Source organism: Fukomys damarensis, unplaced genomic scaffold (assembly GCF_012274545.1).
Source record: "Fukomys damarensis isolate Sample0158 unplaced genomic scaffold, DMR_v1.0_HiC HiC_scaffold_32, whole genome shotgun sequence".
NCBI classification, from domain to species: domain Eukaryota; kingdom Metazoa; phylum Chordata; class Mammalia; order Rodentia; family Bathyergidae; genus Fukomys; species Fukomys damarensis.
In genome coordinates, this window is record NW_022900944.1 from 31043612 (window position 1) to 31060125 (window position 16514).

Below are 16514 nucleotides of genomic sequence, written 5' to 3' on the forward strand. Positions count from 1 at the left end.
TGCCCCGCCCCCACCCTGTTGGGTTCAAACTCTGACTTGGGCAAGACTCTGTTGCCAGGCTTCCTGTGGGTGAAAGGGAGAGTGCCTCCAGCAGCACCAAAATACAGCCAGACTGACAATGGGACTGGACCAACTTCTCAGCTTGCTGAGGGCTGTGACCTGTGGTCTCTTAATTCTACATCCAGGCCAAGGTAAGAATCTCCCAGAAAATACCAGGTGGCATAGTCACATCTGTCAAAGTGTGCAGAGGCAGAGCCTGAGACTGCGGTGTTGTAGAGGAGTGGGGTGGAGGGGAAGTGCCAGGGAGGGAGAAGCTGGTAGAGATGGCAGATGGCAGTGTGGGAAATGTGTGCCTCATAAAAGACCCAATCCAAGCCCCCCTGGATGGATCCTGGAAGCACAGACAGGGTCAGAACTGCCTGAGGAGACCCACTACCAAAGAGAAATGCACTCTGAAGATGCCTAAGAGCACACACCGGCAAGTGGGAAACCTTGTGGCTTCCGAGCTGGGTGGGATTCAGGACATCTCCTTCCCGGGTGTATGTGGCTGTGGCTGTAACTGCCCTTGACCCTTGGGTGTAAGAATAATGATAATAATAGCTTCCTGCTGCATTTTGTCTCTGACTGTGACATTCTCTTAGCCTGAAACATACCCCTAGCACTCTCCAGAGGCAAGGTAACAGGTCTTAAAGGATACAGAAGCCTGTGGGCACCACATCCCAAAGCTGAACTCAAAGTCTACTGGATCCCTTCATCTCAGGTCCTGACATGGGTCAAAAAAAAAAATGGATTGGTTTCAGGGGCAAAGATGTCTGGTATATCACAGTCAGGTAATCTTTGGACTCTTATCAGGAGCCGATGCCAGTATGGCTCCATGTACAGGGTGTGTCTGCAGACTTTGACTCTCTCACAGAAAGGCTCCTACGGTGGGACCTGCTGATCTCCCTCATACTTCCCCAGTCCAGTCTACCAAAGAGTCAACACTCACCTCACTGCCTGGGCAAACCCTGCTAGACTTCCTTCCTTACCCCCTAATATCCAAGCAGTGGTATTATGGGAAGAGAGTGTGACAAGGTGTGAGAAGCCAGGGTTTTCAGATCAGGGCCACTTACAAGGCTGAGCTGAGGATGGCAAGGAGATGGTAATAATCACAATGTGTGAGGCAGCTGATCGAGCAGACCACACTCTGATGTGCACTTCCTGCCCACAGCCCAGGACTCTGCCAGCCCCATCCGGACCACAAACATAGGACAGGTGCGGGGAAGCCTCGTCCATGCAAAGGGCACTGATGCTGGGGTCAACACCTTCCTGGGAATTCCCTTTGCCAAGCCACCTGTAGGACCACTGCGGTTTGCACCCCCTGAGGCTCCTGAGTCCTGGAGTGGAGTGAGGGATGGAACCTCTCACCCTGCTATGTAAGCTCTTTGGGTACTGGGGAAATTCAGGCCCTAGGGAAGGGTGGGTGCCTGAGCTCAGGGTCAGGCTGCAGTGATTCTGCCATCTAAGTCCTGCAGCCAGTTTTCCTTTGCTTTGAGGGGATTCCCACTATGAGCCTGCCAGGCTGCAGAGGGTAGAGGCACTGTGTTAGACTGTTGGCTCAGGCCTTGGCAGTCTGAAGGTATTGGTGCTGAATAGAGGGGCAGAGACACATTTCTTTGTAGTTTTGGGTTACACCACATGTTCTGTCTCACTGGGGAGGTCTTTGGAAGAGGTCAGGTTAATCTGTGAATCTTTTAAGAACCTTTGATCCAGCAGCAGATACTACAGATCTCTCAGGACAGTAGTGGTAACCCCTTGGAGTCACCGTGCCAACTGACAAGGCCAGGAGCCCTGGTCTAGTTCACGCCTTGGAATACCTGTTTGCCATTGTCACCAGGTGTCTTCAAGATACTAACTTAATGGGTTCAGAAGGTCTGAAGATATTTAATGTGATGGTCCCTTCTATCCCTGCATCTGAGGACTGCCTGTACCTCAACGTCTATACACCTGCCCATGTCCATGATGGATCTCTCCTGCCTGTAAGTGTCAAGCCATGGTCAGACTGGGTATGGGAGTATATTTCTTCACCAAGATTAGAAGGTAGCTACAAAAATGGTTTAATGTTAGACATTTGCCTATCAAGTACAAAGTTATAGGTTTAAGCCAAAGCACCACAAAACTCAAACAAAAGTGAAGGAGCGTGAGATTAGAATGGACATGGTCAGCCTGGTTCTACTACAGTGTGGACTCTTCCATGAATTCTTTTGCTACAGAGACCAAGAAGGGCTTCTCAACCAGGATAGGTAACTGACTCTTAGGCATTAAGTCATACAGCCTTTACTGGTACCAGAGGTCAGAACTCTTTAGAAATCACCCACAAACCTAGCTGTGGGCTAATGAAATAACATTTTTATTAGCCATTATGGGGGACAATTTCAGAATACCCTCTCCCTTTTCCATTGCCAACGGATTGAACAGTAATAGATTCAGGCTTGAATTTTCTGGTCTACATGATTCAACTTGGGTCTGTCACACATACCTCAGGCATGTGATCTTACTGGAGTCCTATGTGATAGTTGCACAGAGCCTAAGTAGTGGATAGTGTATGAGGCCAGGTGCTGTTTGGGCTGGGCTGAAGCCAAGTGGCATCTGTCTTGATTTCCCCAGGTGATGGTATGGATCCATGGTGGTGGGCTAGTTGTAGGTTCGGCTTCCATGTATGATGGATCCAAACTGGCAGCTTCTGAGAACGTGGTGGTGGTCATTATCCAGTACCGCCTGGGTGTCCTGGGATTCTTCAGGTCAGTTTCTAGCCGGGCTGGGAAGTAAGGCTGAGCAGAGCCAGGATAGGCTTGTGATCCCTGTCCTTGTCACTTCCCAGCACTGGAGACCAGCATGCCACTGGCAACTGGGGCTACCTGGACCAAGTGGCTGCCTTACAATGGGTGCAACAGAATATTGCTCACTTCGGAGGCAACCCCGACCGGGTCACCATTTTTGGGGAATCTGCAGGTGGTGTAAGCGTGTCATCACATGTCTTGTCCCCCATGTCTCGCGGACTCTTCCATGGTGCCATCATGGAGAGTGGGGTGGCCTTGCTGCCGGATCTCATCTCTAGTTCTTCTGAGGCCGTTTACACTGTGAGTGCCCTCAACTAACTCTGCCCAGCACCTCTCTTTCTTCCCTCACCTTTAGAGCCTCTGTAGCACTGTCATTCAGTGGGGACAATGATGGCAGTTTAGGTGTCTTGGGAAAGGCTGCCTTCCTAGAAATTCCTGAGTTTCTCCAAAGTGACAGTCCATACACCTTGGCCTCTAAGAAGCTAAGTATGTTCCATGGGCAGCAAGGATAACTCATGGGGCTCCCATTGTGGGTAGAGCTATGGAAACAGCCCCTCTAGCTGAGACTTCTGAGCATCAGGGAAGATAGAAGAATTTCATGCTGACAGCAATTCCTAGAGGAAATCCTGTAAAATTGGGGCTTTACCTGTTTCCAACTGGGTCCTCTTCCTGCTTGGAAGATGAGCCAGCTCCTGCCTGAACTAATTTCAGATGGTGGCCAACATGTCTGGCTGTAGGCAAATTGATTCAGAAGCCATGGTGAGATGCCTACGTGACAAGAGTGAAGAGGAGATTGTGGCTATTACAAAGGTTGGCTGTTCTCAGGAGTGGATGAAGGGGTGAAATTGTCTGAGAGTGAGTCCCTCTTCCTCTGCCTGATAACCTCATCTGCATCTGTCACTGTCCATGCACATCTGGTTGGGAAATGTGCACAAAGATTTCTAAAACAAGGTGTAGCAATCATGAGGTGGATGTGCACATCCTGGGATGAGTTAAGGGGGACTGGAAGTAAGCAATTGGGCATTAGAAAGTATCTGAGACCTGACCTTGATCCCTGATATGAATGCCCCCTTAGTCCTTCAAGATCATCCCTGCTGTAGTGGATGGGGCCTTCCTGCCCAGGCACCCCCAGGAGCTGCTGGCCTCTGCTGACTTTCACCCTGTCCCCAGCATCATTGGGGTCAACAATGATGAGTATGGCTGGGTCATCCCAATGGTAAGGTCCTGTCCCAAACTCTGAGGAATTTGGGGTATGTATTTGGTTTGTAGGGGTTATACAGGTACAGGCTGATCTCAATTCCATACCATTCCTCCTCTCCAGTTTCTTGGCTCTGCAGACACCCAGAAGGAAATGAGCAGAGAAACTCTGCGGACTGTTCTGCAGAGCATGTCAGCACGGATGGTGAGGCTCCTGTTTCTACCCCAAGGATATGGCACCCCCAGATCTTTGCCCATGCAGTTATCCCATCAAACAAAAGCTGAACTGTGTATTTGGTTGTAGGTGTGGTCACACTCTTATAACTACAAGTTCATGGCCTGTCAGCTATTTTTCCACCCTAAGCTCCCTCTCACAACATGAAACCTGCCTAACCTGACTCTCCACGGTTTACCTGAGCTAGATGTTGCCTGCTGAGTTTGGTGACCTACTTATGGAAGAGTACATGCGGGACATTAAGGACACCCAGGCCCTCAAAATCCAGTTCCATGAGATGATGGCGGATTTTATGTTCGTGCTTCCTGCACTCCAAGTAGCACATTTTCACCGTGAGTACATCTGTAACTGAGGCCTAACAGCCGAGGCAGTAGCTCAGAGCTGTGAGTCCAGGTGAGATCTATAGAGTCCAAGTCTGGTTCCATATCTTTCTTGAGTCTCTGCTGCCGGGTACTTGATGTCCTCCATTTCAGAAAACCTTCATGGTTAAATCTCAAATAAAAATTAATCCTGGAGGATCACAATTCCTGATTTTCAAATATACTACAAAACTATAGTAACAAAGACAGCATGATAGTAATACAACATAAATCCACAGACCAATGCAATAGAATAAAAAACACCATAACAAACCTAAACAACTACATCAATGTGATTCTTTGTAACAGAGCCAAAAATGTATGTTTACCCAATGTTGCTGGGAGCCTGGAGATACATATGGAAAAGATTGATACTATATCCTGCTATCCTGTGATTTCAGTACTCTGGGAGTCTGAAGCAAGAGCATTGCAAATTTCAGCCAATTTTGGACAACTTAGTGAATAAGTTAGACCATGTCTCAATTTAAAAAAAAATGACCTGGGAATGTAACTCAGTGAAGGCCCTGGATTGAATTCCAAGTATTAAAAAAAAAATGCTGTGTCTGTCCTTAAGAATACAAAATCCAACAAATGCTGAGGATTAAGAATGTAGGGAAATAGGAAGCCTTCCTCACTATTGGTGGAAATAAAATCAGTGTAACCATTATGGAAATCATGATGTGGGTTCCTCCTAAAACTAAAACTAGAGCTACCGTTTAATCCAACTGGTATTTGAGAGCATACAATTCTTGGTATATTCTAAAAGGATTAAAGTTAGCAAACTAGAGAGTTACCCGCGTAGTCATATATTACAGTATAATTCATAATAGCTAAGCTATTGTGATACAGTTGAGGTGCTCATCAACAGATCAATTAATAAAGAAAGTGTGTATATATAATAAAATATTATCCAGCCGCAAAGTAGAATGAACTCACATCCTTTGAAAGAAAATAGATGGGAGAGGAGATCACTATATTAAATAATATAAGCCATGCACAGAATGTCACCTATCACATATTTTCTACATAGGAGAAATATGGAGTAAAAATGGAGAGATGACATGAAAGAAGACTAGTAGAGAAGAGGAGGGAATCAGGTGAAAGAGAAAGAGGGAAGATGGAAATGGGGCGAGAATGATCACAGTATGTTGCATGTATGTAGAAATGTGCCAGAATAATACCCAATAATCCATGTAACTAATAAGTGCTAATAAAATGTCTTCTTGCCTGATGTAAGAGATAGACATCTCCCTCATTGTACAAGTGAAGAAAACGAGGAGAGTGACACTCAATGTGTTCCTACACAACTCAACTGGGAAGTAAAAAAAAAGGTCATGACTTATCCAAGGACCTTCCCATTGCTCCTGCTGCAGCCTGGGGATCCTCACCACACTCTTCAGGTTCCAGCCAACTTTGGACTTAGGTGATTTGTGCCCAAGGCTGAGGCAGGAGAGCTCCAGGTAAGGGGTCATCAAGTCACAGCTGTCCACACCCTCAGGTTCCCATGGCACTGTCTACTTCTATGAATTCCAGCATCCTCCCAACTTCCTGAAAAGTATCAGGCCCCTCCATGTGAAGGCTGACCATTCTGATGAAATTACCTTTATCTTCGGGTCCTTCCTCTGGGGCAACCAAGGTGAGTCTCCTCAACATCCAGGAGCAGGGATGGGGCTCTGGCTGAGTCTTGGAGTTGTGACTTCATCCACAGTCCAGATGAGGAAGTTGAGGCCCAGAGAGAGAGGACAGGATCAGCATTACCACATTACAAGAGACTGTGCCAGAAATAGAATCCAAGCCTGTACACTCACCCAGTGCTCCCTCTTCCATCTGTCTTCATCCTGACCATGTTGTTCAGTATGAGTGAAAAGGGCAGGAGGGACTGTCTTAAATATTTCTTTAATGACTTACCAGGGTCAGATGGAGGAACCTACTGGGCCAACACTGAGCCCAGGGTCAATTAGACTAGAGAAGGAGGTGAGAAAAGATGGGCAAGGTGAGGGCCTGGCTCCAAGTCAAGTCAGGATGTAGAGGACTAGGCCTGTTGTCCAGGGTCAGGCTATAGCTGAGTGATGAGACTGTTACATGGATGAGCAGCAGCATGAAGGGGATGAACGTCAGCCTAAGACATGGGCCTTTTTCCTCTTTCTCTGCAGTTCACTTCACTGAGGAGGAGGAGCTACTAAGCAGAAGGATGATGAAATATTGGGCCAATTTTGCACGAAATGGGTGAGATGATGCTTCCCTACCTCAATCTTCACAGGGTGTGTGAACTCATCAGGTGCACCACTTCTCTGTGGGGACTTTGTTGGCCATGTGCATCCTTAAATCATGTGTTAACTTCACTACAAGACTAAGAATTGTATGGACACAGAGAGGGGCCCTGCCAGTCCAGACTGCTCATCACCTCCCAGTGACCTGCATGGTGGGCCATAGTGCTGTGGTTCAGACATAGCCTGCTTCTAAGAGGGAGGGAATAAAACAGGACTGGGAGGCCTGTCTCACATGGAGGGGACACTAGTGGGATGGCTGCTCACTGTATCAGGAAAAGTTCCCCTTATTTCAATATTTGCCAGTTTATCTGTCCTTCTTGATGCAAATCAAGGCCCTCAGGCTGGGATTCAACAGGGCTCAGACTGACCTCTCACCCCCTGTTGGGAGGGTATCTTCACAGGAACCCCAATGGCCAAGGCCTGCCCCACTGGCCTGCATTGGACCATGAGGAGCTGTACCTGCAGCTGGACATTGAGCCTACTGTGGGCCGTGCCCTGAAGGCCTCCAGGCTGAAATTCTGGACAGAGACTCTGCCTCAGAAGATCCAGGAGCTAAAGAGGGCTGAGGAGAAGCATGCAGAGCTGTAGCTCCCTGTGTTGGGAGGGAGGTTGGGGATGAGTACAGGTGAAGTCTGCCTGTGGTGACCTACACCCACAAACCCACAGATCCATCCATCCATTCAACCCTCACTAATGAAGAATTCCCTGCATAGTATTCATTACCAGGCCTGCCTTATTTTCCCTGTTGTTAAACAGTCATTACATTCCCTAGTGTATGGCTTGTATCTAAATGTCTCTCCAAAGTCTCATGTGGTCATAGGCGTGGCTTTCCAGAGGTGACTAGATCTAATGTGCTTGGTACTGGGACCATTATGTGGTGCTGGGATTGTTTCATGTTGTGATACTAGGATTAAGGTTGTCCCACCAGAGGTGCTAGCCTGGATAGGATGTAAGGGACAGAGATAGGGCTGTTGCTGTCATTTGTTACTTGCTCCTCCTGTGCTTGCTGCTTTCTGCCTTCTGACTGCCATGAATTGCTTCTCCTATGTGATACCCTTCTGCCACGCTACCTTGCCTTATATCCAAGCAGGGTGGCATGGAATGAAACCTCTACAAACTGTGAGCCAAAATACCCTTTCCTCTTTTAACTTTGATTGTTGAGTATTTTGTGTCAACAATAAGAAAAGTAACAAGAACCCAGGGAGCTGTGGATGAGTAAGTTCCATTAGACACCTTCCTTATCACCACACTAGATCTGGACCACTTTTCCTTTTCTTACTATGTCTTCATGCCTCCACTCTTGCCTTACATGAAAATGATGACTTGGAAAACATTACCCACACCTAAGTGTCAAAATTCTTTTCATCTCTCAATGATTTCATCTGTGCTCATATTAACGTAGGCCAACAGAATCCCAGATTACATGAACCTAGGCTCTTTGTGTATTCAGGCTGCTGTAAAACTGTATCAAAATCTGAACAGCTTATAAAAACAGAAATTTGTTTATAGATCAGGAGTTTTCACTTGCATGAAGTTTGTCTCATGGGCAGGTGAATCTGTTTTATTGTTGAGTCTGTTTTATATGTGCATGTAATTCAGATGTCAAATATTAATTGTCAAGTGTGCAAAGTTAAAAAATTGGAAAAAATCCTGTTTAGTTTGTGTGCTTAAATATCAATATGTTAGCAAATTTCATAAATATAGGGAAATATTGGTAATTTCATCGAAAACTCAAATCCACATGGGTGCCAGAAAAGGAGCCCCAGTCAACTATGAGTCCAACAGGCAAAGAAGAACTTTCAGGATGAAAGGGTGCAATCAGACCACCCTGCCTTTGCTCAAGGTGTTGCTTTCAGCTCCATTAAAGTTGAGTCCCATTGTCTGTTTGTGGCTATTATCTTTGCTATGTTTCAGATCTGGGGTGTTCCCAGGAAACCTCATGTGTTTCAAAAGTGATTGGGTCATGGAGGGGCCATAGCTGAGTTTCTTTTGGGAAGTGTGGTGTGGTCAGAGGAGCTGGGTCACTGGGAGCATGACCTGGAAGGGTTTATCTCCTCCCAGGCTCCTCCCTTCTCTTTCCACTTCTTGTGGTCAGCTGTTCTCAATCCTCGCCCTTCCACTGTTCTGTTTCTGCATTGGAGCCATCTGCATTGGAGCATGGACTGAAACTTCTGAACATTTGAGCCAAAATAAACATCTCCTTTAAGTTGTGGGTGTCAGTTATTGTGGCCAAGGAAAACACTCCTTTTATGCCTCTCCAGAGAATCCCTCCAAAGTTCTCCAATTACAGTTTCTTGACCCTTCCTCTTCACCACTAACACTCTTCTTGGACCTCAGACTGCAAAGTCAGTGGACATATTGACTTCAGGTTTGAGGAAAGAGTACCTCATATAACACATGGCCTGCACAAGCCACATATAGCACATTGGAAGGAAGCCAGAGACAGCCAGAGTAGAGGGGAAGTGACTATGGGCTACCTTGCTGGCCACTGGCTCCCAGAGACAGCCCACTCACTGTCACTCCATGGCAGCACCCTCCTGCCCTGCCCAACCAACACCCTGCTTACTTCCAGCTAGGTCCAACCTCCAGCTTGGCAAGGCCCTGCTCAGCTGCCTGCCAGTGGATGTAGCTTACTAAGCAGCAATGCAGAAACTGGCCTGCAAGTCAATCATGACCACGGGCTTGATGTATACTCTGTGTATCTGAGGGCATTTACTTGTCTTCCTGGTAGGCTGTGGGTGTAACAGGGACTATGCCTGGGCCTGCCACATTGTGCAGAGGCAGAGCCTGGGATTACCAGAGGGAAAATGATGGGAGGGAAGAGCTGGTGGAGGTGACAAGAGAAGCATGAACCTGATTGACAGTTCCCTGCACAGAGAGGGTAAGGGCTGACTGAAGGGCACACAGCATGCAGGGATGGGCCTGGTCTGGGTTAGAGAAAAGAGTTAACAGATTCAAGGTGCTTGTCATCTACTTTCAACATGGGCAACCTGCTTTTATTTGGACAGTTATATAACTTTCAATTCCTGCCTTCCTCCCTGAGTCCAGCCGCAGGCAGGCTGGTTATGTTAGTCTGATCACAGCTACATGTCTTTCTTTTTGCTCTCCTCACAATACCACTCCTTGCATGGAGGAGCCTTTCTTTATGATGTGCCGCCCTGGACATGAGATTCTTTGAGTATGGGAGACTCTCCCTCAATTCCCACAGAATTTTCAAGCTCCAAATGGAGTGTAATTCAAGGCCCTCAAAAATTGTGAACCTGTCTGGAAGTCTGCCCTCTATCCCATGTTTCCCAGAGCCTATGGCTGGTGCCATGTTGGGCAGGAACTTTAAAGAAAGATCACGCATAAACATGGGATCAGTGAGAGTGAGAACTGAGGGTGGTTTGGAACAAATCTGAAAGCAGGGACTGGGTTTGACCACTGCACAGCTTCTGAAATAACTTTCTATTATTGCTACCAGGTGTTTGCAAACTGTAGATGTAATGAATACAGAGGATCTGAAACTTTTGAATTTGACCTTACCACCTATCCACATGTTTGAGAACTGCTTGTATCTGAACATCTACCTACCTGTCCATGGTGGTATAAGCTCTAACCTCCCCGGGAGTATCAGATTGTAGTAAACTGGGCTTGGGAGGAAATTTGTTGTACAAGAATATTAACAGGGATCTGCAGACATATTTCAGTCTTAGTACCATTGTCCAGCATGCATGAGGCTCTGGGCTTAAGCTCAACTGAGAGAGATGGTGTTGGGCATGTGGAGGAAGAACAGGAGTGGTCGGGGGCGGGGAGAAAAGGGTACAATAAGGCTGCCTCCTGGACCCATCCAGTGCTAAGTACCAAGGAGCCTTAATCTCCCTCTCCCACATCAAAATAGATGTTGCCTAATGTATTTGATGACCTGTTGGTGAAAGAGTAACTGGAAGACAATCAGGAATACAGATTCTCAATGCCTAGTTTTAAGATATCATGAAAGACTTTGTGTTCGTGAACCTTGGACTCCAAGTAGCATATTTTCAGCACAAATTCACCTACAACTAAGGTCTGACTGCCTAGGAGGTGATCTGTGTGGTATTCAAGTTCACACCTATATCTTTGTTGAGTCTGAGGTACTAGGTAATTTATGTCTCTTATCTCAGTAGGTCCTCATAGCTAGTACTGGAGACAGAGTGGCAGCCCCCCAAACTGTGCAGATGATGAAACTGAGTTTAACAATGCTCAGTAAGTTGCCCAAAATACTCACCTAAAAGGTCCAAAGTCATAATTATCCAAGACTTTTCCCACTGTCCTCACATCAGTCTGGAAATCCCCACTATGCTCCCCAGATTCCAGACAGCTTTAGGCCTAGCTATCTTGTCACCAATGGTAAAACAGGAGAGCTAAAGACCAGGTAAGTATCACCAAAGAATAGCTTGCCCACGTCCCCAGCTTTCTGTGGCTCTACCTCTATAAGTTCCAGCACTGGTCCAACTTCTTCAAGTACATCAATGGCACCCACCAACAGGAAAGCAGAACATGGCAATGACTTTCTCTTTGTCTTCAGATCCTCCTACTACCACTGCAATGGTGAGTCTTTGATCTGAGGATCTGGAATGGGGCCACAACTGGGTCCTAGAAGGGTGACTTCCCTCACTGTCCAAATGAGGAAACTGAAGCTCAGAGAGAAGATTGGATCAGTGTACACTATCTCACAGCTCAAAAGTCTCCACTGGAATTAGAATCTGAGCCCTTCTACTCTATCCTGCGCTTCTCCCACCTGACCCCACCCCAACCGCAGTGTCCAGCATGGGTACAAAGCAGGGGAATCTCAAAGGTACCAGAGTTTCTTGAATGATTTCCTAGTGTCACAGGAAGAAGTGACCTTCTGGACCATGAACCATTCCAGGATCACTTAGGTAGGGGCTGGAATGAGGAAGGGCAGGATGAGCAGAGGAGGGCATGGCTCTGGGGTTTGCGGGGGAGGAGGGAACCAAGCCTGGGTCCTGAGTAAGGCTGCAGTTGGATGTTCGTGGTATACAGATAAGCAGTAGGATGGGGATTGATGAGGACCTGGGCACTTGTTTTCTTCTCTGAACTTGACCTCATTAAGGAGGAGAAAGAGGAGGAGGAGGGGCTTCTGGTCAGGAAAATAATAAATGGGTGACTGGGTGTCTCCCTACTTCAACTTCACCAAAGACCATGAACATCAGGTACTCCCCAGTCTGTGGTGACCTCATTAGTGTATGTCTCTTTACTCCCATGATAACATACTTCCAACTCCAGATCCTACCTGGACATGGACAGGAAGGGGCCTGTGGGTACTGGTTACTCATCCCTCCCTGAATGACCTGAATGATTGGGCACAGCTGTGGTTCTGTCACAGCTTGTCTTTTGTAAGGAGAAAACAAGCCCTTTCTTCACTCCACACTAGTGGGAGGTCCTTGCCTTTTGCTTTTCTTACATCTGGAACTCACATCCTTATCCCACCCAGGGACCTTTGACCAGCTTGACTCCTAGCTTGACCTAGATATCAGGGTGCTGGGGTCTGAGCTGTGCAAGGCTTGGACTGACTGCTGTGCCTACCAGGATGGCATTGTCCACAGGAACCCCAAATGACAGCCTGCCCTACTGGCTCATATTGGATCACAAGGAGCTGTACTTGTAGCTGTATATCCAGCCTGTCGTGGCTCATGACATTGAGGCCCCCCAGGCTGCAGTTTGGGATGGAGATCCTGCTCCAAATGATCCAGGAGTTAAATGGGGCTAAGGAGAAGCACAAAGAGCCATAGGTCCCTCTGTAGACGAGAGGGTGGGCTTGAATGCAGGTTGCCTCTGTTCGTGGAGCCCCAGTTGGCTCTATATTCATGTAGTCATTTATCCACTGTATATCCACCATTTGGCTAACACTTGTGAAGAATCCACTGCATAATATTCATTTCTAAGAGTGGCACATGTCCCCTTGTGTCAGACATATTCAGTACAGTCCCCAAGACACTGTGGATGGGTAAGTCCTAATGGATGCCCATATTCTTCCACAATCCACTGATTCTGGGCAACTCCTCCCTTCCTCACCTCATCTTCTTTCTGCCCTATGTTTCTTCTTTTTCCAGACCCCAAACTCTATCCACTTTGAGAAAGACATTTTTTGATGCCTCACTTGGATGTCAGAAACCCACATCCATCCACCTCTCAGAAATGTCTCCATGCTCTCAGAGCTGTAAGGATCAAATAGAAAATCTTGCCCAAACACTGGGAACTAAGTACCTTTAGGCTACTATAATAAAAACATTATAAGCTTGTAAACAACTGGCATTTAATCACTGTTTTGAGGCTGAGAAATGTAGCTCAAAATTCCAGCAGATTTGGTGTCTAGTGAAGCCTTTTTCTCTGGCTCAGAGATGGCACACTGTCTCACTGTGACCTAACTTGGGAAAAGGGACAAACAGCGGTTCTCATGATCTTATCATCTCCTGAGGGCCTTCCCCTCTTATTTACACCACAATAGAGTTTAAGTTTCAACATATGGATGACACAAATTTAGAAGACCATAGCATTTAGAGCTTGCCAATATCAGCCACTGAGTTTACCAGTTATTGAACATGTTCATATCTATGGTCCCTATATTAAATGTCATATATTATTAACACTTTAAAAACCTACCAACTGATCTCTATTTATCCTAGCATGGTGTCCATTTTTATTATAATGAGGATAGGGCTTGCCCTCTGGGCCCTGGATCCTGGGCTATCCAGGAGCTGTCCAGGAGGTCAGTTGTCTACAGGTGCTGTGTGGCTCACACTTAAATGATAATTGCCCACCTACAGTTGGTGGAATTGGTGGCCAGCTGGTCTAGACATGTCTAGCAGAAGAGATTCTTGTCCCCTGACTCCCTACTGGCCCTCCCACCCCAGAGGTGTCCTTCTTCCTTTCAAAATTTCTTTGAAAATCTTCTGACCCCTTGGCTGGATCTCACTCACAATGGGTGTTCACATGATTTATTTTCATTGTTTTTCCTTAACTTTTCTCTCTCCCCCTCAAAAAGCACTCTTGTGTTTTTCTCACTCTCCACAGGTGTCAAATTGTGCTCAGTCTGCCTCTCTTTCCCAAAAGCATTTTCTCTCTGTCATTATGAGGCTGAATCCATCATCTCAGAGACCCTTGCTTCCCTTTATGCTGTATCTTATGACAAATTTGTCCTCCTAGGCACCAATTTTCCTAGGGGGATCATCCCCTGTCTTTCATCCACTACATTTAACCACAGAGCCTCTGAATATTTAGGGTGACAGATAAACATCCAGGCCTTGCCCATCCTGAACACAAGGAGGCAGACAAGGATAACGTTAAGTTTGAGGTGACTTCACATGTGTAAATACCAAATAGTTTATCTGGTGTGAAAAACTATAATTGTACATAAGATCCTAATGGTATAATTGACATTGTGAACTAGGAAGAAAAGGGCTAAAGGTGTAGGGGAAGTAGGAAGGGTAGGAGAAAGGAAATAAGGGGAAAGAAAAAAATATAAGAAAATGAGAAAATGGAAATAAAGTGTTTGTAAAGAGGGAAGAGAGGAGGAGTAAAAAAAAAGTCTGAGGTGACTTGATCTGGGAAATCAAAGGTATGTTCCTTTTAAGGTGCAGGATCTGGTGCATACTGCTTCTATTGTGTTCTAAAAGGGTTACTGAGCTCCTGCTATAAACATATCCCTGTATGTTTTTCAGTACTGCAGATACACAGGTCACTTCCTCAATGTGAGTTTTCAGTATACTTTTTAAAATTCTAGGAGTCATCTAATTTTTTAGAGCCTTATAAAATAATTTGCATATAAAGTATTTCAACTACAATAGCCTCATAATTTGGTAAATTAAATTTTGAAATGTATGAGACTGTTACCGCCACCACATTAGGTGTTAGACTTGTTTTTCCACTCCAAAGACTCTCCTCAAGCCCCTTTACAGTCATCACTGCCCTCCACCCTGCTGTCTAGCAGACACCTAACTGCTTTCTGTTGGAATTGTTTGCTCTTTCTATAACATTATATGAAAGGAATAATTTGTAACTGGCTCTGTGACCTTACCTAATTTTTGTGATTCAAGCTATATATATATTTTTTTTTATTGTGGGGCAGCATTCCATGTAGGGAGACACCATACATGTCTACTTCCCAGGAGATTCACATGTGAGTGACTTCCATGTCTGGTTATTTTTATAAAGCTGCTCTGAACATTTTCAGACATATCTTTGTATGGATGCATGCTCTCATTTCCTCTGAGGTTAAAGCCTTGATAAGAAAACTGCTGAGTCATGTGACAAGTGTCTGTTTATCTTTTCAAGAAAATGCCAAAGTCTCTTCCACAATGACTGCATCCCTACCAGACAAACATGATAGGACCAGTTTCTCTGCATCCTCACCAACCCTTGGACCTATGGGTCTTAAATCTGCCTCTGTTGAATCAATGTACAGCAATAGTATGCCATTGCTGATGTTTCCCTGGAGTTTCACCCTGTCCTTGTATCTTCCTCTATTTGTCTCTCTGTCTCTCTCTCTCTTTTTTTTATTTAGAGCACTATATGAAGTTTTATCAACAAATACATAAAACTTTTAATAAGATTTAAAAAATGTATTACAGTGGAAGACATTGCTATTTATATGCTTCAAAAATCCTTCCCCTCTACTTGTACATTGTTTTTTGGGTTGGGGGGGGTACCAGGAATTAAACTCAGGGCCTCGTGCTTGTCAGGCAATCACTGAGCCACTGAGCTACATCCCTGGGCCCCCTTGTACATTCTTATTCCATTGTTCTTGCAGCTGTCTGAAGTAGTTCTGGAAGTTCCCTTTCATAAGTGCTTTTTGGGATTCCTTTCTGTCCTAAATAGATGTAGAATGCTTTGGCAAGATCTGTGATATGAAAACATTATGATGTGTCCTCATCCACTGGATCTGGCATCTGGCGCCTCTGGCTCTTCCCTCTTATCAGAATGACTGTGAAGGGTAAATGTTTAGAATTGACTCAGGACATAGAAGCAAGGCAAACAGCACAACTAATTGCAAATTTGCAAGACAAAAATTCCCTTGATAATCTTCTTCATTCTACATTTCTACTATTACCTTGGTTATCATCAGTGTCGGGGCTATGGTAGGACGTGCAGTAGTGACAGAGCACATGGGGATGTTCACCCCAGTAGTGATAGACAGCAGCTCTAGGATTAGGAATGTGCACTGTGCTGTCCTGTTACCATGGAGGAGGTTGTCCAATGATCCTGAGCTTGGAGAACTTGGAGATCTCTCAGCAGGCACAGTGCGGCTCTCTGGGGGGACCCCGTCCCGCGGGGAATAGGAGGTGAGAGCCGCCTCTTATTCGTGGGTCATCAGAGGCCGATCCGATCTTGAATGTCTGTGAAGGAAATCTTTAAGAAGTTAGAGTACACGGCCCAAGTCTGGTTTCTGATCAAAGGCGCTTTATTGGCTCAGCAAAACGATTATATACTGTTATCCCAGGGGGAAGGTTCAGCAAGCTTATTGGACAGTTCAAACAAATCAATCACATGAGTCACTCAAGCATTTAACCATACAGCAATCAGTATTTTACCAAATATGGGGAGGGGTAGGTGGGAAGGCGTACATCAGCAATTAACCCTATGCAATCTTTAACTT

General features: G+C 45.9%; 1 protein-coding gene across 1 annotated transcript; it reads left to right on the plus strand.

Moving 5' to 3' along the window:
- Window positions 1-8933, plus strand: LOC104853971 (acylcarnitine hydrolase). Its single transcript, XM_010612185.2, has 12 exons — window positions 1-191; window positions 1211-1415; window positions 1877-2018; window positions 2647-2780; window positions 2861-3119; window positions 3531-3629; window positions 3895-4035; window positions 4141-4221; window positions 4439-4583; window positions 6109-6246; window positions 6764-6836; window positions 7282-8933. The coding sequence occupies exons 1-12, from the start codon at window positions 119-121 to the stop codon at window positions 7466-7468; spliced, it is 1677 nt and encodes a 558-aa protein (XP_010610487.1). The 5' UTR covers window positions 1-118; the 3' UTR covers window positions 7469-8933.
- Window positions 8934-16514: the final 7581 nt, after the last annotated feature.